This window comes from Neomonachus schauinslandi, chromosome 4 (genome assembly GCF_002201575.2).
Source record: "Neomonachus schauinslandi chromosome 4, ASM220157v2, whole genome shotgun sequence".
Classification (NCBI taxonomy): domain Eukaryota; kingdom Metazoa; phylum Chordata; class Mammalia; order Carnivora; family Phocidae; genus Neomonachus; species Neomonachus schauinslandi.
In genome coordinates, this window is record NC_058406.1 from 95,145,717 (window position 1) to 95,164,553 (window position 18,837).

Here is an 18,837-nt window from a genome sequence, read left to right on the forward strand (position 1 = left end):
TTTAAAAAAAGATTTATTTATTTATTTGAGGGGGGGAGAGGAGCAGAGGGAGAGAGAAACCCAAGCCGACTTCCCGCTGAGCGTGGAGATGAGGGGCTCCATCTCACAACCCAAGCCGAAACCAAGAGTTCGATCCTCAACCGACTGCACCACCTAGGCGCCCCTGTAACAGTTTTTATTAAAGACAATAGCAGAGGGATGTTTGGATGGCTCAGTTGTTAAGCATCTGCCTTCGGCTCAGGTCATGATCCCAGGGTCCTGGGATCGAGTCCCGCATCGGGCCCCCTACTCGGCGGGGAGCCTGCTTCTCCCTCTCCCACTCCCCCTGTTTGTGCTGCCTCTCTCTCTCCGACAAATAAATCAATAAAATCTTAAAAAAAAGAAAAAAGACAGTAGCAGAGGTTGGAACTTCAGATTTGGAATAGACTGAATGGATGAAGACTGAATGATCTTTTGACTACTATTTCCTGTTAAAAATTGGGACAAGCCCCTTTGTTGGCAAAACTGAGTATTTTCCTGCTCAGCCTATGGTCATCACCTCCTTTTAACCAATGACATCAGAACACATTACAACGCTGTTACTGAACCAAAACATTTTTTCATTCTTTTCCAATTTTTTTGGTGACATTTCCACCTGGATTTCCCAGTGGTATCTACAAATTGATATATCCAAACCAAACATTTCCTTCCCCAATCCTGCTTCTCCTTCGGTGATTCTTACCTTTATATGCTTCCCTCCAATTTTCCTATTCCCTTTGTGGTAGTCTACTCAAAAGCCATTTCCCCTTTTTTTCTTATTAATAAAGCCCCTTTTTTGGTTTGGGCATTAGTGTACTCAGCCAGAAAACTGTATTTGCTAAACTTCCATGCAGCACAGTCTGGCCAATGGGATATAAACAAGTTTGCTGGGTGGCATGTCTATAAAATCTCTTTTAAAAGAGGTCAACTTAGCTGGCATATGTTCTGCCTTTTGCCCATTTTCTTCCTGTCTGGAATAAAAAAAAAGCTGGTGGGTGCAAGTCCATCATTGCTGTAACACTAGGGACAAGCAGGACAAAGGCCCATGTGAAGAATGCCCGAGCAGAAAGAAAGAGCCGGAGTCCAAATTCAAAGGCTTATATACCAATCCGTTTCAGGGCCCAAGCCCTTTTTCATAAATGCACGATTTTCAAGAATTCATGACCCGCTTGTGGAATTGCAATTACTTCAGTATGGTTGGGACTGAAGGATAGAGTTTGAAAAGGTGCCTGCCAGGAGACAGGGAGGAAACTGAGGCAAAATCATACCATGCTAAGGGTTTTGAATGTCATCATTATAGCACTGGGGAACCACTGAAAAGTTTTCAGGAACAATGTGAAATAATAAAAGGGGCAGCTGAGTGGCTCAGTCAGTTAAGTGTCTGACTCTTTTTTTTTTTTTTAAAGATTTTATTTATTTGAGAGAATGAGATAGAGCATGAGAGGGGGGAGGGCCAGAAGGAGAAGCAGGCTTCCCGCCGAGCAGGGAGCCCGACGCGGGGCTCGATCCCAGGACCCTGGGATCACGACCTGAGCCGAAGGCAGACGCTTAACGACTGAGCCACCCAGGCGCCCCTAAGTGTCTGACTCTTGATCTCAGCTCGGGTCTTGATCTCAGGGTTGTGAGCTCAAGCACCGCATTGGGCTCTATGCTGGGTGTGAGCCTACTTAAAAAATAACAACAATTAATAAAAAAATGAGTTAAACAACATATTTTGACCATATATCTTCCACCAATTAACTTATGTTTATTATCTCATTTAATCTTCACAATGTTTCTTTGTGGTAGATACTATTACTAATCTTCATTTTTCAAATGAAGTAACTGAGGCTTAGAACTATTAAGTGATTGTCTGTAGTTATGCAATCAATAAGAGGCAGAGTCAGGATTTGAACTTAGATTCATCCTAAGCTGAAGCCTTTATGCTTTACTTCTGCATCGTACTGTCTCTTATACGATCCATTTGCATTTCAGGAAATCCCTTTGGCCACAGTGTGGTTAGGAAGGGAGAAAGGCTGGCGGAAGGAAAACCATTAAAAGGTTGTTTTTCAAAATCTTGGTTAAAGATGACGAAGTCTTAAACCGAGACAATCACTGCAGAACTGCAGTGGGCAGTGACAGATGTGACCTATTTCAAGGACAAGACCATCAAACCAAATTGGATATGGGGGGTGATGGAAGAGGAGTTGTTGAGAATAAGTCTCAAGTTTCCTTGTGAGTGATTGGTATGAAGTTAATACAAGGGGATAGATAGGATTAAGGTCAAAATCAATGTATCTGGCTTAACTCATCAGAGTGGACATGTCCAGTCAGCGGCTGGATATTTGGCTTTGGCGCTCAGGAGAGAATCCTGAATGGGAGATAGATTGCGAGTCATCGGCAATGATAATCAGTTTCATCATTGAGACAGAACCTGTGCAGAGAAAGAGTGGAGGGCCCCAATAGATTCTTAAGGAAAACCAGTATTTAAGGATTGGTTGTAGAAAGAAAAGACCACAGAAAGAGTTAAAATGATGGCGGGAGGAAGGAGGAGAAGTAGAAAATACTGTATCGTGGAAGCTATGGGAGGAAAGCAACCTGAAACTGAGTCACAGGGTTTAATGCAGCGAGACTTCACGAGAGGACAGAAAATAGCTCATGGGCAATTAGGAAAGTTGGTGATCACCGCGCGTCAGTTCAGGTCCTTCAAGAAGATGCCCAGACAGAATGGGACATACAAGAGGGGTAATGCCTGTGAAGGATAAAAGAGGAGGGAGCCGTAGTCTAGCAGGGAAAGTCTTCGGACCATGGTGCAATGCAGATATGACAGGTGTAAGAGGAGAGAGGGAAGGAAGGAGGATGAGTAGAAAGTGACTCAGACCATAGTCTGGGAAAGTCTTGGCCCGGCCAATGGGGAGTTCCCCACAAGGATTGCCCATTCGAGGAGTCCTATAGGGAGCAGAATTGGTCCAACTCTAGTACCCCCACCACGTTCAGTCACTTACTGTGAGATAGGGAGGGTGGCTACTGAGCATGGCTTCAGGATTGCAGACGAAAAGGTGTGGCAGCTAGAAGCTGTCAGCGGGCTCCTCAAAGCAAGTTCAGAGCTTCTTGTCCCAGCTCTGTAGTCATCACACTGTTAGGGAGGTTTTTAGAGGAGGCTTGATGGTTGTGAATTGAAGAGTGGATGGGAGGTAAAGAGGTGGAGACCTTTCTTTCCTAATGATGTCAGAGAGTGGAAGGAGAAAACACAGAATGATAGGGAGAGGGAACTAGGGTCAAGGGTCAATATTTCTAGATGGAGGAATAGAACCATAAATAGAGAGTGGACACCAAAGGACAGAACAAGTTTCCAGTCTCGAAGGACATGGGGAGAGGTGGGAGCAAGACCCAGGTGGAGGAAAAACCTCGAAAGAGGAGAGGACTTTTTCTTCTGAGTCTGGAGTAGAGGAAGGGAGAAGAATGCAGAGAGAGACATTTTGAGGTGTGTGGCTTGCTTTTCTTCAAGCATCAGTATATAAGACAAACTAGTCTTGTTCAACTCTTATTTTTCTCGCTTTAGTTTTTAGCAAAAAAAGAAGAAGGTATTACTTTGTTTTCTTTTAAAAACTGTTAACATGTATATTTCAGCTATACTATGGACTACATTGGTTGGAGCTAACCTGGAAACTAACCATCATTTAGAACATTATTCCAATGAAAAACGCCCAGAGTTCCAAATAACAAATTTGTAAGTATTTTTTTTTAGATTTTAAAAAATTTTTATTTATTTGAGAGAGAGGGAATGAGAGCGAGCATGAGTAGGGGCAGAGGGAGAGGGAGAAGCAGACTCCCCGCTGAACAAGGAGCCCAATGTGGAACTCGATCCCAGGACCCTGGGATCATGACCTGAGCCGAAGGCAGACGCTTAACCGACTGAGCCACCCAGGCGCCCCTACAAGTATTTTTTAAAGGGCAAGACCTCTTGTATTTCATTGAGTTAGAGAGGTCTGTAACCTGAGGTTGTACAGGAAGGAGATGACAGGTACTTAAGGTGAATCAGCTATATACGGATCACTGCTGCTTGCCTTTTTTTTGTCTACAAAGCCCTTCTGTTCTGCTATAGCAGGTCTCCCTCCCTGCTGTGAAACCTGCTGGGAGCTCCCACCCCTTTCCAAGCTGCCTTTCATCCCACCCCCTCGATGCGCTCCATCCCTCTTGGTTCAGAGATACCAAAGCCGCCTATGGGGCTCAGGGTGGCCCTAAGTACACTTTCAGGATCAGCTTCATCTTCTGTTAGGTTGCCTCAGTGGGAGCCGACTGGGTTCATTACAACTTTTGGTTTGGGAATACAACCCTTTTGCGAGCAGCATCTATGTACTGTTTTTGTCACCCTGTTAGAGGTATGCAAAAGTTACTTTATACCTAAGTCATCAGTTTTTGTTTGGAGTATAAGGAAACCTGTGGAATTTTACTGGATTCAGCCTCATTTTCCTGTCGGTAATAATTTCCCATACATGCCTAAAAATAAAGAAGTCAGATTTATAAGACTCATCCTTTTCCATCAGACAAACTGACTTTATTTCCTGTCTATTGAATGGAACTGAAATTCAGCAATTTGCTTTTAACAAAACAATCTAAACTTAACAGTGTACTGCTTTCTGTTGGAAGTGAGAAGGAGGCATGCTATGGGGTCCGTGCACTGGTAATTGTGCTGAGGACTGTTCCAAGCTTTTGGGTTTTTTTTTCTGAAACATATGTTAATTCATTTAATTTTCACAATAGTCTTTTTTTTTTTTTTTTTTTTTTTTGAGAAAGAGAGAGAGGGGGTGTTCATGCGCAGGAGGAGGAGGAGTGAGAGAATCTTAAGCAGGCTCCACGCCCAGTAGGGGGCCCACTGTGGGGCTTGATCTCACAACCCTGAGACCATGACCTGAGTCGAAAGAGTCCGGCATTCAACTGACTGAGCCACCCAGGCGCCCATTCACAATAGTCTTTTGAAGACCTATTATTACCTCCGTTGAAGAAATTTAGATACAGAGAGGTTGACTTGCCCAAAGGCTCATAGTTCGTGGTGAGTAGTAGCCCAGGTATTCTGGCTCCAGAGTGGGGATCCGGAACCACTGTGTTATATCGTGCCTCACTATTGCTTGGTTGTGCAATGACCATGACTATGCCTAAGAGGTCCTGGGTTCTGGCTGGACTCAAGGATGTGACCCAGTGATCCCCCACTGATAGATGGTTGTAGCAGTGGATTGGTGAAGTCGAGTGCTGTTTGAACTTTTTCTTAAGGAATCTTCCGACTAAATATTGAAGGAAAGCCTAAAATGAAAAACGGATGAAAGTGGACTGCTTCGGCTGAAGTAGGGGGACAAGGAAGGGCTCCATCCACTCAGGCTTTCTCAGAAGACTTCTTCAGAAGCCTCGAAGGGCTTTGAGAAGCATGGTTTCAAAACTACTAAGTGAGCCAAAAAGAGCACAGGATCTGAATTCAGGAGACCTGGGCTCGAATCTAAATAAATCCATCCATTTTTAGGAGATTCAGTAGTTCTTCTCACCAGTAAAATGGAGGCCATTCTGTATTTTGTTGTTGAGGATTACATGAGATGGGGTTGGTAAGAGCACTTTGAACTTGAGAAGCAATATAAAGTTTCCGTTCCTGTGGAGCCCTGACTTGAAAAGGAGAGACCCAAGTGGCAATGAGGCACGAGGCAGTTTCTGGTGCATCTTGGGTAGACTTGAGCATTCTCAGAAAGACAGAGAGGGAGTCAGAAGGGTCAGAAAAACTGGGTAGAGGCTTTGAGACAATCACCAAATTCCAACTAAGAAATTTTGTTTTAGTGATCTCTCCTCAATAGAATATAAAAGATGAATAAGGGACCAATGTCTATCTGGTTCACTACTCCATGTCCAGAGCAGCATGGCACCCCAGCACATAGTAGGTATTCAATAAAAATTTGCTAAATGAATTAGGAAGGAAAGTCATAAGGAAAATTTGGTGAGCCAATGAACCAAATGTATTTTGTTAGGGCATGCGGCTCTGCGTCACAGTGGGATCCAAATGCGGTTCTCTACGAGGAAATGTCAACACCACACACAGAATGATGGGGGGCACAGGCAACAGGCCTTGGTAATTTGAGTTCATATGCTATTCTAGAGTTTCGTTTTGGACTTTAATTATTAAATGTCAAACTCCTCGGGACGCCTGGGTGGCTCAGTCGCTTAAGCGTCTGCCTTCGGCTCAGGTCATGACCCCGGGGTCCTGGGATCGAGTCCCACATCGGGCTCCCTGCTTCGCGGGGGGGGGGCCTGCTTCTCCCTCTGCCTTTGTCTCTCTCTCTGTCTCTCATGAATAAATAAATAAAATCTTTAAAAAAAAATGTCAAACTCCACAAATTCACAGGCAAAACAAGCATACATCTATGAGAGGCCTTGATCTAACTGTGAAGAGGTCTTTAAACTTCCTTCCATTGATTTAAAAAAAAAATCAGGGATGTTGGGTCTCAGTTGCAAAATGTGGGGAATCAATTTGTACTAAGATGTTTTAAAATAACGTGCACGTTGGGCGCCTGGGTGGCTCAGTCATTAAGCGTCTGCATTCGGCTCAGGTCATGATCTCGGGGTCCTGGGATCGAACCCCACGTCGGGTTCCCTGCTCGGCGGGAAGCCTGCTTCTCCCTCTCCCACTCCCCCTGCTTGTGGTCCCTCTCTCACTGCGTCTCTGTCAAATAAATAAAATCTTTAAAAAAAATAAATAAAAATAAAATAAAATAAAATAACGTGCACGTTTTCTTTCAGACTTAAATCTTACACGTAGCACACACATCTGTAGCTCCTACAGAAAGGGTCAACAGTGCCAACTGTATCATTTCACAGCACCCATTCCAGACTTCTTGTCCTGAGCTGGGTATTTCAGGCTCCTGCGCTTAAAGGCTCTAGGAGGCAACGGCTCCCTTCCAACCACATCCTCCCCCGTCCTCCCCCAGTAGCAGCTCGGCTGAAAGTTGCCTCTATCTTTAGAAACATTTTCTATCACTTTAACTCCCAACATTGGGTGAGTACTACCTCTTTATACACTCCCACAAATCGGCTGTACGCTATGTTTATATTGGAGTTATAATTTATACTATTTTAAGAAGAGACTAAGTTCATTCTTTTAAGTTGAAAAATAACATGCAGTAGGTTAATAAAACTATTTTGGTGCAAGTGTGAAGTAAATCATGAATACAAAAAATCTCCAGATAAGAATGATCGATTCATGAAGTTTACTTCCAGTTCATGAATCTGACCTTTTATTGCCCCTCTTGGCACTGTAAAGATACTTGTTTCCTGTATTTCGTATGTTCCTAGAGTTCCGGTTTGCTTTTATTGACCACATTTCATTGCCAAGAGTTATTTTTAAAGCAATACAAAGCGTATTTTCCCACTTGGATACTGGACATTGATCCTGTGCTCTCAAGTCATGGAGTTGGACACTCTGAAATGTCTCTTTAGCAGTTTTGCAAAATGATCACTAGCATGACCTCTCGGCCCCTTTACCCGTATTTATGGATATCAAATAACTCGTCTAACTATGTTGGCCTTTTAATGACCTTGAGTATTGCTTGTTCTAAGAACAGAAATCTTAACAGCACAGAGATGCAATGGGAGGGCTCCACATATTCCAAATAAACAAGCTTCCTAGGCTACTTTTTCATCATTTGTCTCTTTATAGCTTCACTTTGCCAAACAGAATAGCAGCCATCAGCAGAAGCCAGAAAACATCCTTTCCTCCTTTCCTTTTTCTGTTACAAGGGGATCAAATATTAGCAGGAAATAAATGACAGTAGGCACAGGTGATTGACTTAAGGGGGAAATGTTTTAGATATACAAAGCCCATAATTCTGTTTTTCATTTACATTTTATTATCTAAAATGTTTGTATTTCCTAATAGTCCTATCTAGAAACAGTAATTTGCCATTTACATTGGTTTTCCTCAAGCTTAATTCAGCCAAATACTAATGATATCTCTCCTTGTCCTCTTTTGAAGGAAAAATCAAAGTAAAAATGATGTCTGGTAAAATAAACCAAGGTCCGTATAATCACAGTATGCCAGTGTTAGGTGGAAAATCCCAGGTGTAAAGTTTGTTTTGTTTTGTGTTCTTTTGTTTTGAATAACTACATCTCCTTAATTAGGGTTGGGAATTTGAGATACACCAATACACCCTAAAATTATAGTTGGAACCCATGTTCTTTGGCTCCTACACTGATGTTCTTCTAATGACACTGATATTGGTAGACCGTGCAGTAATGCAAAAATAGGACAAAAGATTTCCAAAGATAGTTTCAAGCACTTCATATTAATATGTTAGAATTTGGCATGTAGCTATGGGTCATGGCTAGGAATCACCCCAAGGTAATAGATTAAAGGCAGGCTTTGACATATTTTATACTGGGATAAAATAAGGAACTTGGATCTTCCAAACATTGTCCAAATGTCACATCCAAAAGTCTAAAATTGATATTAACTTTCAATAAAGGCACTTCGGTGGAAAAAAGACTTATGACTAAGCAAAGAACTTCCAGTTTTTATTTTTTAAACATTTAACAAGAAAAACATTCAACCAAATTTTAAAAAATGAGGATGGATTAATTTACAATAAAATAGTCAACTTAAAATATCAGCCCTTTTTATTTAGGGCCAAGGAGGCCAATAGTTCCTGTTTAAACAGCAGAATTGCACAATTGGTATTTTCACCTATATTTGATGGCACAGAAATATAAAAGTCATACAATTTCCATTGAGATCCTCCCTTCCCTCCAGAGTAGAATTCATACAATTGCTTCTTAGGTCAGTTCTCGGGCCTTTAAGAATCACCAGTTATATTTTGAAACATATCTACAACTAGTCTGACAATGAGAACACTTTTAAAAAAATTCTTACAGGAAAAACGTTAAAAATAATTTTGTGGCACATTAGACTGCTTAAAGAAACAGCAAAGATGAAAAATAATGTACAATTATAGTCCCTTGCTTACAGAAATCACCTAAATAAAATATTTTCCCTAATTAATTATCTTCACTTCTTATAATTTATTAGCAGAGATGAATTACAAGAAGCAGAATGCACCATTTTTTGGTTCTTGGTTGTAGCTGCCAGCTTGAGAGTTCATGACAGTAAATGTAAAGCAAAATATGATTATGCTCACAAATTCTGGAATGGGAAAAAACCAAAATATCTCTTTTAAAGTGTTTCTCTATCCTTGCTTTCAAGTCAAGACAAAAAATTCACAGCAGTTTAAAGGATGATGAAAGACTAAACATGGGCCGACTAAAATACATACTGAGAATAATTTTACCTATTACACTAAAGTGAAAACTGTAATAAGTACGATATTGTATTACCAAGTAACATTCTAGAGTATGCTGCTGGAGCAAATACAGCACTTAACAGTTTCATTTACAGGGTAGGCATGGTAGCCTTTAGACAGAACATTTTCACACTCTTGAAGGAGCAACCTTTAAAACACAAACACACATAAAGTAGTATGTAATTCATAATAGCTGGCCAGGCACTTGACTGGGGGAAAGAGACTTTTCAGATTTTGAGGTAAACTAGAATTGTTTTCAGCAATTACAAACATATCCTAAAAACCACACTTTATTTCACACCAACTGAAGTTATTCAGCATTTAACTGTAAGTCTGTCACTCTATTGTGCCAAAATTCACACCTACATGTAACTTCTTAAGAAGCTATTAAAATAATAGAACATTGTCAAGTCTGAATTCTGGCCCCATTTAGATATACATCTGTGCTTAGAACATACTTGAAAAAACTAAAGGTACAGCCATATAAGGGCTAAAATGAGTATCTTTTTCCCTAAATTTGATATTAAAAAAAAAAGAGTCCTACTGTCACTCACACAGAGCAGAGGAGGAGGAGGTGGAAGACAATGACAAGGATGGAAGTGACAAGCCTCAATCTAGCCTCGAGAAAATTACAGAGCGGTGTTCCACAGGAGCACAAACACAGCAGCAGAGTTTGTTTACAGGTGTTGACAGTATGTGAAAGCTCTCTAAAAAATCAATGCAAAGGAACACAACTCTCTGGGTTTATTCCACCCTGGGCACAGTCTATGTTTCTTCCCCTCTTCGGAATTCATTTCAAGGCAATGTGGAGTTTACTTAAAGGAAAACTCATTTTAGAAGATGGAGGACCTCAGTAAGTATCTACACATCAGAAGACAAGAACAGAAAGTGGCCATTTTGGAGCTAGTCTTTTATCAGAAGTTATCCAAGTCTAATTTTCACTAGAATTACCATGAAATTATCTGCAAATGGAAAAGCCCTACCTCCAACCCTCATAACTAACAACTGATTCTATTTTCCATTCCCTTCTCAAACAGCAATTTCAACAGAAAGGCGACTTCTTGTTCTGAACAAACTCATCAGCTTATTATCTGGTTTGCACAGACTAATTCATCAACATCCTGTTTTGCACCCTTCAAAGAACACTATCAATATAGAAAATTTAAAAAATTTTGATGAGGCATCAAAATAAATTTCTCGAAAGAATGAAAATAAAAAATTCAAAATTCTGAAAATAATGAAAAAATTATTGGGTTTAATTCAGAGTTTCCATGTGGCTAAAAAAAAGTCTATATACTTTTATTTATAAAAACCTCTAGGCTGACCCTCCTCAAGATGGCAAGTTTTTCCAGTCATGGTGAAGGATTTGTGCTAACTGACCTCTTCCTTCCTTGCAGGACTAACAGTATACATCTGGCAAAACTACTAGCTGGAGTTACTGGTGCAATGAGCAAACGTGGAAGAATTTCTCTCTCTGTGATGCTAACTGGCTTGCTCAAGTTTTGAAACTGTGACCCTGGTTTGTCAGCACCATGCTTTACTCAACTGAAATAAGCAAGCCGCCATTGTGGTGGGACGAGGGAGAGGGTGGGGTGAGAAGGGGAATGAGGGCAATTATATACATCATTAAAATACCATGATATACAGTGAAAATGTGTCTGTTAATACATCTGAGACTTGAAAATCATTAATTTTAGCTATTAAAACTACATTCAACTATTACAATTTCAAACACCTGCAAATGTAGAGCTTTCAGATATGCCCTAAATTTAAATATGAATGGAAGTTCATTATCAGCAAGCTAGAAGAAACAAATTGCATACACTTTGTAAGTGGTAACCTACCCCCTGCCCCACCCCCCCAAAAAAGTAGAAATTAGGTAAAAATTAAGTGAAATTATTCATAATTGTTTCCAGTTTCACCTTTCTCTTGGAAGAGACCCAAATCAGGTCTCTGGAAATCCAACTTCATACATGTAAGAAATGGCATCTGCTATCACATCGGTAAGTCTTTCCCTCAAAGGTAGACAGGTCATAGATGTATCTCAGACATTCATTTCCATGTATAATGATTTTTGAGACATCTATTCCACTGAAATATTATAAATCAAGTCTACAAACCACTCCTAAAAAAAAAAGGCACTTTGCTGCGAGTTAGATTTAATTATGTGAAAGTCAAGAACACTAGGATAGACTCAAAAGTCAGTATTCACTTGTGTAATCTATGAATGCAGAGAAGATGCCAATTTATAGAATATAGCCAATGATACTATAAACAAACCAAATGGCAACTTAACTATATTCTCAGCAAAACAGTAATTTATGACATTTCTCCAAAAACCATCATAGTTCCAAGTTCAACAATAAAAAGGAAAAAAAAAAGTCACCAGCAGTTGCTACTTTAGAGCTCAAGACATTGTTTCCTACAGAATTTCATGGCTACAAGTTTGGTTCTCTGTTTCAGAGCATGAATTACTTTTCAGATGAAAAACCTGGGATGGCAGAGGTTTGTTTGTGTGTGTTGGGGGAGAACCCAGGGTGGAAAAACAGTGGGGAGTAACAAGAGGTTCATTTCTCTGGTCAGACAACCAAGTGAGGAGGTAGTTATTCAGAGAACTTCTCAAATAGAGAATATTGTACTGATCTACTGAGAGTTGGGGAAGTAGCAGGAGCTTCTTTGTGAGACTGAAGATAGCAACAGGAATACTTCTCCTCCAGGGAAGTCAGGACCAGGGTGTCAGTGCAGCTAAAATAAAGACAGAATTTGTATAAGTGGCATATAGAAAATGTAAGAAAAACAAGGTCAAGAAATCAACACGAACGATAACATATTCATTTCCAAACTTGTCCTACCTTGACAGTGGCTCTTTTCTGATGCTAGAACTTTAAAAGTATCTATAAGAAAAGAACACACACCATGTCATTATAATCATGAGTTTTGATGTCGTGATTCTTCAAACTCCTAATCAGTGCCAAAAATATGGTACGGTATTTGTACTTTTCACAATAATACCTTCTAGTTTCTAATATTATTGAAAGTGTAATAATGTCTATAAAATACTTAAATGCTTTATTATTTTTTTAAGCTTTTATTTATTTATTTATTTGTCAGGGACAGAAAGAGAGAGGGAGAGAACATGCACAAGTAGGCGGAGCGGCATGCAGAGGAAGAGGGAGAAGCAGGCTCCCTGTTAAGCAGGGAGCCTGATGTGGGGCTTGATCCCAGGACCCTGGGATTATGACCTGAGCCGAAGGCAGATGCTTAACCAACTGAGCCACCCAGGTGTAGTCTACTTAAATGCGTTAAAAACATTTTAGACTTCAGTACCCTCAGAAAAGGTGCCATAAGGAAAATATTTTATAACTGTACAGAAAAAATAACAGCAATCTCCTCCAAATTGCCTGATGCTAAATAATAAAATTTATAATTATGTCAGGAGACCACATGCTCACCTTGTTACATCACCACACACGGTAACCCCATACAACCTTGAGTTCCATCATCATTGCTGTTGAGTTTCTTCATTCGGTACTGACGTATTTCTCTTACCAGTGTGTAAAAGGCATCTTCGACACCCTATAAAAGAACATGATAAGGGGGATGGCTTAATAGACACAATCCAAGTTGTAAGCTCTCTCATTTGTACTTCTTTAGTGGATTTAAAATTCCAACAAGCTGATGAAATAGGGTGATTTAGGAAGAGGACACCAAACTTAGCATTCCTACTGAATCACATCAACAGGCTGATACACAAATGGCATATTCTGCAAAAATAACGTTCAAGCACAGAAAAATGGGTAACGTGGGACATACAGAACTACCAGATCTAAAGATTCCATTCAGCAAAGCTAAAGCCCAAAACACTGGCTGGTGTTGATGGAGGAAGGTCTAATGTTTGTACTTATCTTTAATCAAGGGTCCTCATTTTAGTAATATTTAGTAATAGTAGCATGTTAAGGTGGGAGTAAAGTGCCACAGCAGAATATTCATCAGCTCATTTTGGGTTTAAACTGAAGATTAAAAAAACAGAATATCGAAAATCCGTAACAACAAAGAATGCGGCTCCTATTTCTTGCAGTCAAACTTCTCTGCGTTAAACAAACCCTTGCCAGATGCTCAAAGCTCTGCTATACCTGTCTGGTCTTGGCTGAGGTTTCAATGAATGGAATCCCATAACTCTTGGCCAGTTCGTGGGCTTGTTTTGTGTCCACTGTCCTTGTTGGCAAATCACACTTATTTCCTACTAGCACCATAGGTACATCATCTGAATCTTTTACTCGCTTAATCTGTTCCCTAAAAAAAAAAAAAAAGGAGTATGTTATCATAACCTAAGAGTAGGTCTTTAGGAAGGAATGAGCAGCTAGAATAAAAAAGGTTCTAATGAATTTTATCTAGCCCTATTAGCTTCTAGTATGGACTTTCACTTATCCCCCCACTAAATATAAAAGACCACGCATACTAGGTAGACTGGTTTAGACTTGATGCAGCAGCCACAGGGAAGCCAAGTACTGGTTCACCTTCCAGTGGAAATGGATGGCAATTCTATCTTTTGACACATACCCTTGTTAGGCTCCTTGATTCACTAAAGAGCTTGGCTCCAGATTTAATTGGCAACTTGAAATCACACTCTAGATTAGGATCTGAAGTATAAAAAGTAAAGCTTAGTGCCTCAAAATAACTTTTTGAGGTTTTCTTGAGCGTGACAGTATTTAATGAAAGACAGACGCTTCTCTAGGTGGGTGGTGTCCAGACATTTTCTTCCAACAGTATCATAGCTGGAAGTCCAAGATACAAAACAGAAAACACCAGACCTGCTCTTACTAAAGGGGACTGAAGGATCTGGAACTCCCAACTTACAGCACTCCCTTCAGAGACACAGAAGACACAGCACACAGCAGTTTGGAAACAATTGCTCTAGATTTTCTTGACGAATACTGTCCAATAAAACTTTTCACGATGATGGAAAGGTTCTCCATCTGTGCTGTCCAACTATATCCGCTAGTCATATGTACCTACTGGACACTTGAGAAGTCAGTTGCTATGTGGTCAAGGAACTGATTTTTCAGTTTTATTTAACTTTAACTAACTGAAATAAGCACACAAGGCTGTGGCCACCATACGGCACAGCACCACTCCAGACTCTAGCCCTAGATCACACACGAAGTCATGTGCTGAACCCGTGTCACACTGGCTGTCTGCAGCACTGACCTTTGCTGTAATGGCAGTGGCCTATTTTTTTTTTAAGATTTTATTTATTCATGAGAGAGAGAGAGAGAGCACACAAGCAGGGGGAGAGGCAGAGGGAGAGGGAGAAGCAGACTCCCCTCTGAGCGGGAAGCCGACATGGGGCTTGATCCTAGGACCCTGAGATTATGACCTGAGCCCAAGGCAGACGCTTAACCATCTGAGCCACCCAGGTGCCGAGCAGTGGCCAATTTTAAAGCATAATGTAAGACAAGACAGCCTAAGAGGAAAAACGACTTCTGGAAATTCAACAAATATCAGATGCTTGACAAGTGTTGGACATTTTATTACATATTGCTATTATTTCCAGAGAGCAGATGGAAAGTAGAGCAGGTTTAGATGGAAAAAAACCCCACCGAAGTCAGTTTTGGACTAGCTTGTTTCTGCGAGCAGACATCATCGTATGGATGGAGCACAATCCAGGACTGCAGGCCATAGGAAGAACATCTGCATAGCGTTGACTACGTGATAGGAACTTTTCTGGGTGATTAACATGTTTATTAACTTGTTTAATTTTCAAAATAACTTTTGGTAGGTACTATTCTCTCCATATTACTGATAAGGAAACTGAGGCACAGGCATTTGGTAGTTTGCCCCAAAGTCCCATGGGTAACAGATGATGGAGCCAAGTTTCAACCTGTTGTATTACTCTGCTCAAAGAACATGGAGCTAAGAAAAAGGAGTCCTGGGTTTTTGGTCCTGGATCTGCTACTAGTAACAACCATGACTCCAAAAACCTAAAAAAATCACTTCCTGCAGGTCTACTTCTGATTCCGTAAAACAAGGATGTTGTACTAGAATTTTTTATGGTTTGATTGAGCTTTGAAACTTTATGGTTCTACTGAGAAAGACCATCCTTCCTCTTTATCTACTCCCCATTCGTTTCTTCCTATCATCTTCTCTCTTCTATGACTTACTGATGACTCTTTCTCAGACATGTTTTCCTCTCTGAAATTCCTGTGTGATCTCTCATACCACCACCTCTGGTTCTGAATCATCCCATTAGCAAGCTTCATTTACGTATCATCACACGTTCTAGCCATGGTGTATTATATAAAATAAATTCCAATATTAACTTTCAGTTATAACCCCAAACCTCAATGTTAAACAATGTGAAACCAACTCTTCTCATAATTAAAAACGCTATCTTCCCTAGTGTGGTATCCTCATCCCCCCACAAAGCTTCAGAATACACTTATAGATCATCCTTTCAGAAAAGATAATGTTCCTAGTACCTGTAGAGGTTAATATCTGCAAATGATTTGCTATTATTGATGGCAAATACACAGAGGAAGCCTTCGCCTGTCCTCATGTATTGGTCTCTCATGGCACTGTACTCCTCTTGACCAGCTGTATCCAGTATGTCCAACAGACAGGTTTCACCGTCTATAACCACCTGCTTTCGGTAAGAATCCTGGGGGTGCGGAGGGTGGGGGATGGCAGGGAGAGAGGAAGATTTCATTTTTATTAGAAACCATAGGGAATGCAATGCTATTGCCAAGGTCAGATAAGCTCCTACCTAAGTTTATTTCCATCTCTCTGGTTTGTCCCTCAAACTCCTCATATATAATCACAAACAGAAAGTACTTAATGTCACCCTACAAAAAAAAGCCCCAAATCCTATACGCCTGCAGAAAGGAAAATGTGGTCACTCTGTTCCTGGGAAAGATAGAAAAAATGCGGTAATTCAAAAGACAGCTCTACTGCAGTTAGACTAGAGATTAGGTTTCATAGTGTATTTTACTAAGGTATGAACTAGACTTTTCTTACTTGTTTATTGTACATTAAAGTTCTAAACATACCTCTACCAATTATACCTGGCCCTGGATACAGTGTCATTTGTGTTTATGACTAAATACACAAATAATTTTTATTTCAGACAAGATTATAACACAAATATATTTTTCTCATCATGGTGAAATTTTACCTTTGGGAAATATTCCTGAATCAAATTCCTAAATATCCCAAACAAGGTATACAGTTATAATTCCTCATGAGGAAAAACATGCATAATCACATATATTTATATTTTAAAAGTTTTTAATTTGGCTCTAAGGCAAAAATTTTACTTGTATTTTAATATTTATGTTTTGGGAATTCAGTTCAAAGAAAATAACCCATCACACTTGGTAAAGATCTGGCTCTTTACCTGGTAAAGAAACAGAATGTGACTTGGTTTCCCAGTTCATTGATCAGTGCCTCTGTGACTCAACTTCATTGTGGGACTGTAATATACTTTCAAATTAACATAGAACTCGCATTGCCAAAACTTACTTGAAGCATGAAATATGATTAAGTCTCTGAATGTTCCGAGGAAATGAGTACAATTAAAATTATAAAGATAGGTTTCAGTCAAACTAATTTACAGTAACAGAAGTCAGAGAAGTGGTTATTTCCTGGCAGGGTGGGGTTTACTGACTGGAAAGTGGCATGGTCGAACACTCTGGGGCACTGGAAACGGTCTATATTTCTGAGTGGTGGTTACATAAGTATATACAAATTTTTAAGTCACCGGGCTGTAGATATACCATTTTTGTATTTTACTGTATGTACATTATCCTTCAGTAAATAAAATTCAGAAAAACATTAAAAGGTTCTAACTATTAATACTAAAGCTGTTAAGCAAGGACTAATGACTAATTTTTAATAATGGCTATGTTAGTTAGCTTCCATTAAACACTCAGTGGCTGGGGGTGGGGGCAGGAAGACCAGGGTGTGGATTAAAATAAAATAATCTCTAGTCAGACATTTCTAAACTGAATAAACAAAACCTTTTATTTAAAGGACCTTAGATGCCATTATTCAAGCCAATTTATAACATGAACTCACAAAAAAAACTTATACTGATTTTTTTCAACATCCCTGTGTTGATAGGCAGGACATGTTTATGGTAATTTAATAGATGAGGAAAATGAAGCTCAGAGAGTTTAAGTGATTTGCTCAACATAACATAACTAAGTAAACAGCAAACAGGGAGTGAAAGAAATCTAGGCGGTGACTCAAAATCTCATATTCTACTCCAGCCCAGTCTCAGCTGCTTCAGCCAGCTAATTAAAATTGAAGAACACTGGATCTTTGAATCCTTTATCTCCATCCTATTATTCAGTCACTCTTCCTATGACCTGTGTTTAATAGAGCTGTCATAGGAGTTCAACAGTGAGTACGCAAAAGTTTACTGAATTATTGTCAGTTTTTTAGAAAAAAACTTCAGCAGCTAATAAAAATGAACTCTTCTCCACAAACATGGAAAGCTTCGTTACTGTGTTACTGAACGCAGTACCCCAAATAACTTTTACTTTCTCTCTTGATTATTCCTTTAGCTAAAGAACAGCTAAAGGACAGGTGTAAGGGTGGACCAAAAGCCAGAGGTAGGGTCAGCGCACTACCACTGGGCCTCACCTCTATGGTGGGATCATACTCATCTACAAAATGGTTCTGGATTAGCTGGATTGTCAATGCGCTTTTCCCGACACCACCTGCTCCAACCACCACCAGTTTGTACTCAGTCATTTCACACCAGCAAGAACCTGTGGGAAAGCAGCAATTAGGTTTAATGGGAGAGCCACAACTACAGTACTTCAAAGCCTTCTATAATCAATAGTAACTAAAGCCTGAGTTTGAAATGTATCGGTTTCATGCACGTGACCCTCCACTTGGTTCTCAAAGTGATTCAGGAGTACAAAAACATTCGCAGGTTACTGCAAGGCCTCAGAATTATGGTTAGTCGCCTGGCTACCCCCACCCCGCTCTATTTTTCAACAGTCCGTGGGCCCCGCCCTCAGCCTAAGGTAAAGGAAACCCCTCTTCCTACTCCTCCCTCAAGTCTCCTCAGCTCCGGTGGGGCAGCCTCCGGGCCGTACCCTCATCTTACACCCCCGCCAGCCTCCAAAGATCTCCCCCGTAGGGCTCAAAACGAAGGACCCCCGCCGAACGGCCTTTGTCTCCAGCCTGCAGACTCCGTTCGATTCCTGACAACAAGGAGGCGCCTGTATGCTCCAAAGACGAACGCTACACACCACAGAGCCTTACCTCAAGCTTCGCTGCCTCCGCTTCCGAAGGATTTAGGACCACAACTGGGAAAAATGTTGGAGACCCCGGAACCGCCATGAACAGCCCCCACTAGGGAGCGGCACTTCCGGCCCCGCCCGCTACGTAATCAGTCGGCGCCCCGGGCGCCCGAGTCCCCGCCCCGGCCACGTGGGCCCCCGACCCAGGAGTCACGCGGCGGGCCGCACCCAGACCCGCCCCTCCCACACAGGACGTTTCA

General features: G+C 40.7%; 1 protein-coding gene across 1 annotated transcript; it reads right to left on the bottom strand.

Moving 5' to 3' along the window:
* Nucleotides 1-8,479: 8,479 nt before the first annotated feature.
* Nucleotides 8,480-18,722, bottom strand: NRAS (NRAS proto-oncogene, GTPase). The gene is made up of 7 exons (XM_021690020.1): nt 18,600-18,722; nt 17,970-18,097; nt 15,806-15,984; nt 13,460-13,619; nt 12,779-12,902; nt 12,179-12,220; nt 8,480-12,071 (listed from the first exon to the last, which is right to left on the bottom strand). Exons 2-5 carry the CDS (start codon nt 18,078-18,080, stop codon nt 12,783-12,785), a joined length of 570 nt encoding a protein of 189 aa, XP_021545695.1. The 5' UTR covers nt 18,081-18,097; nt 18,600-18,722; the 3' UTR covers nt 8,480-12,071; nt 12,179-12,220; nt 12,779-12,782.
* Between the last annotated feature and the right edge of the window lie 115 nt (nt 18,723-18,837).

Excerpts from the sequence above, each read along its gene's own strand:
- NRAS (XM_021690020.1), bottom strand. The coding sequence starts at position 18,080 with ATGACTGAGTACAAACTGGTGGTGGTTGGAGCAGGTGGTGTCGGGAAA. Across the intron at positions 15,985-17,969 it reads AGTATGATCCCACCATAGAG|GATTCTTACCGAAAGCAGGT; the intron begins GTGAGGCCCAGT and ends CCGCACCCCCAG. Across the intron at positions 13,620-15,805 it reads GCAGATATTAACCTCTACAG|GGAACAGATTAAGCGAGTAA; the intron begins GTACTAGGAACA and ends TTTTTTTTTTAG.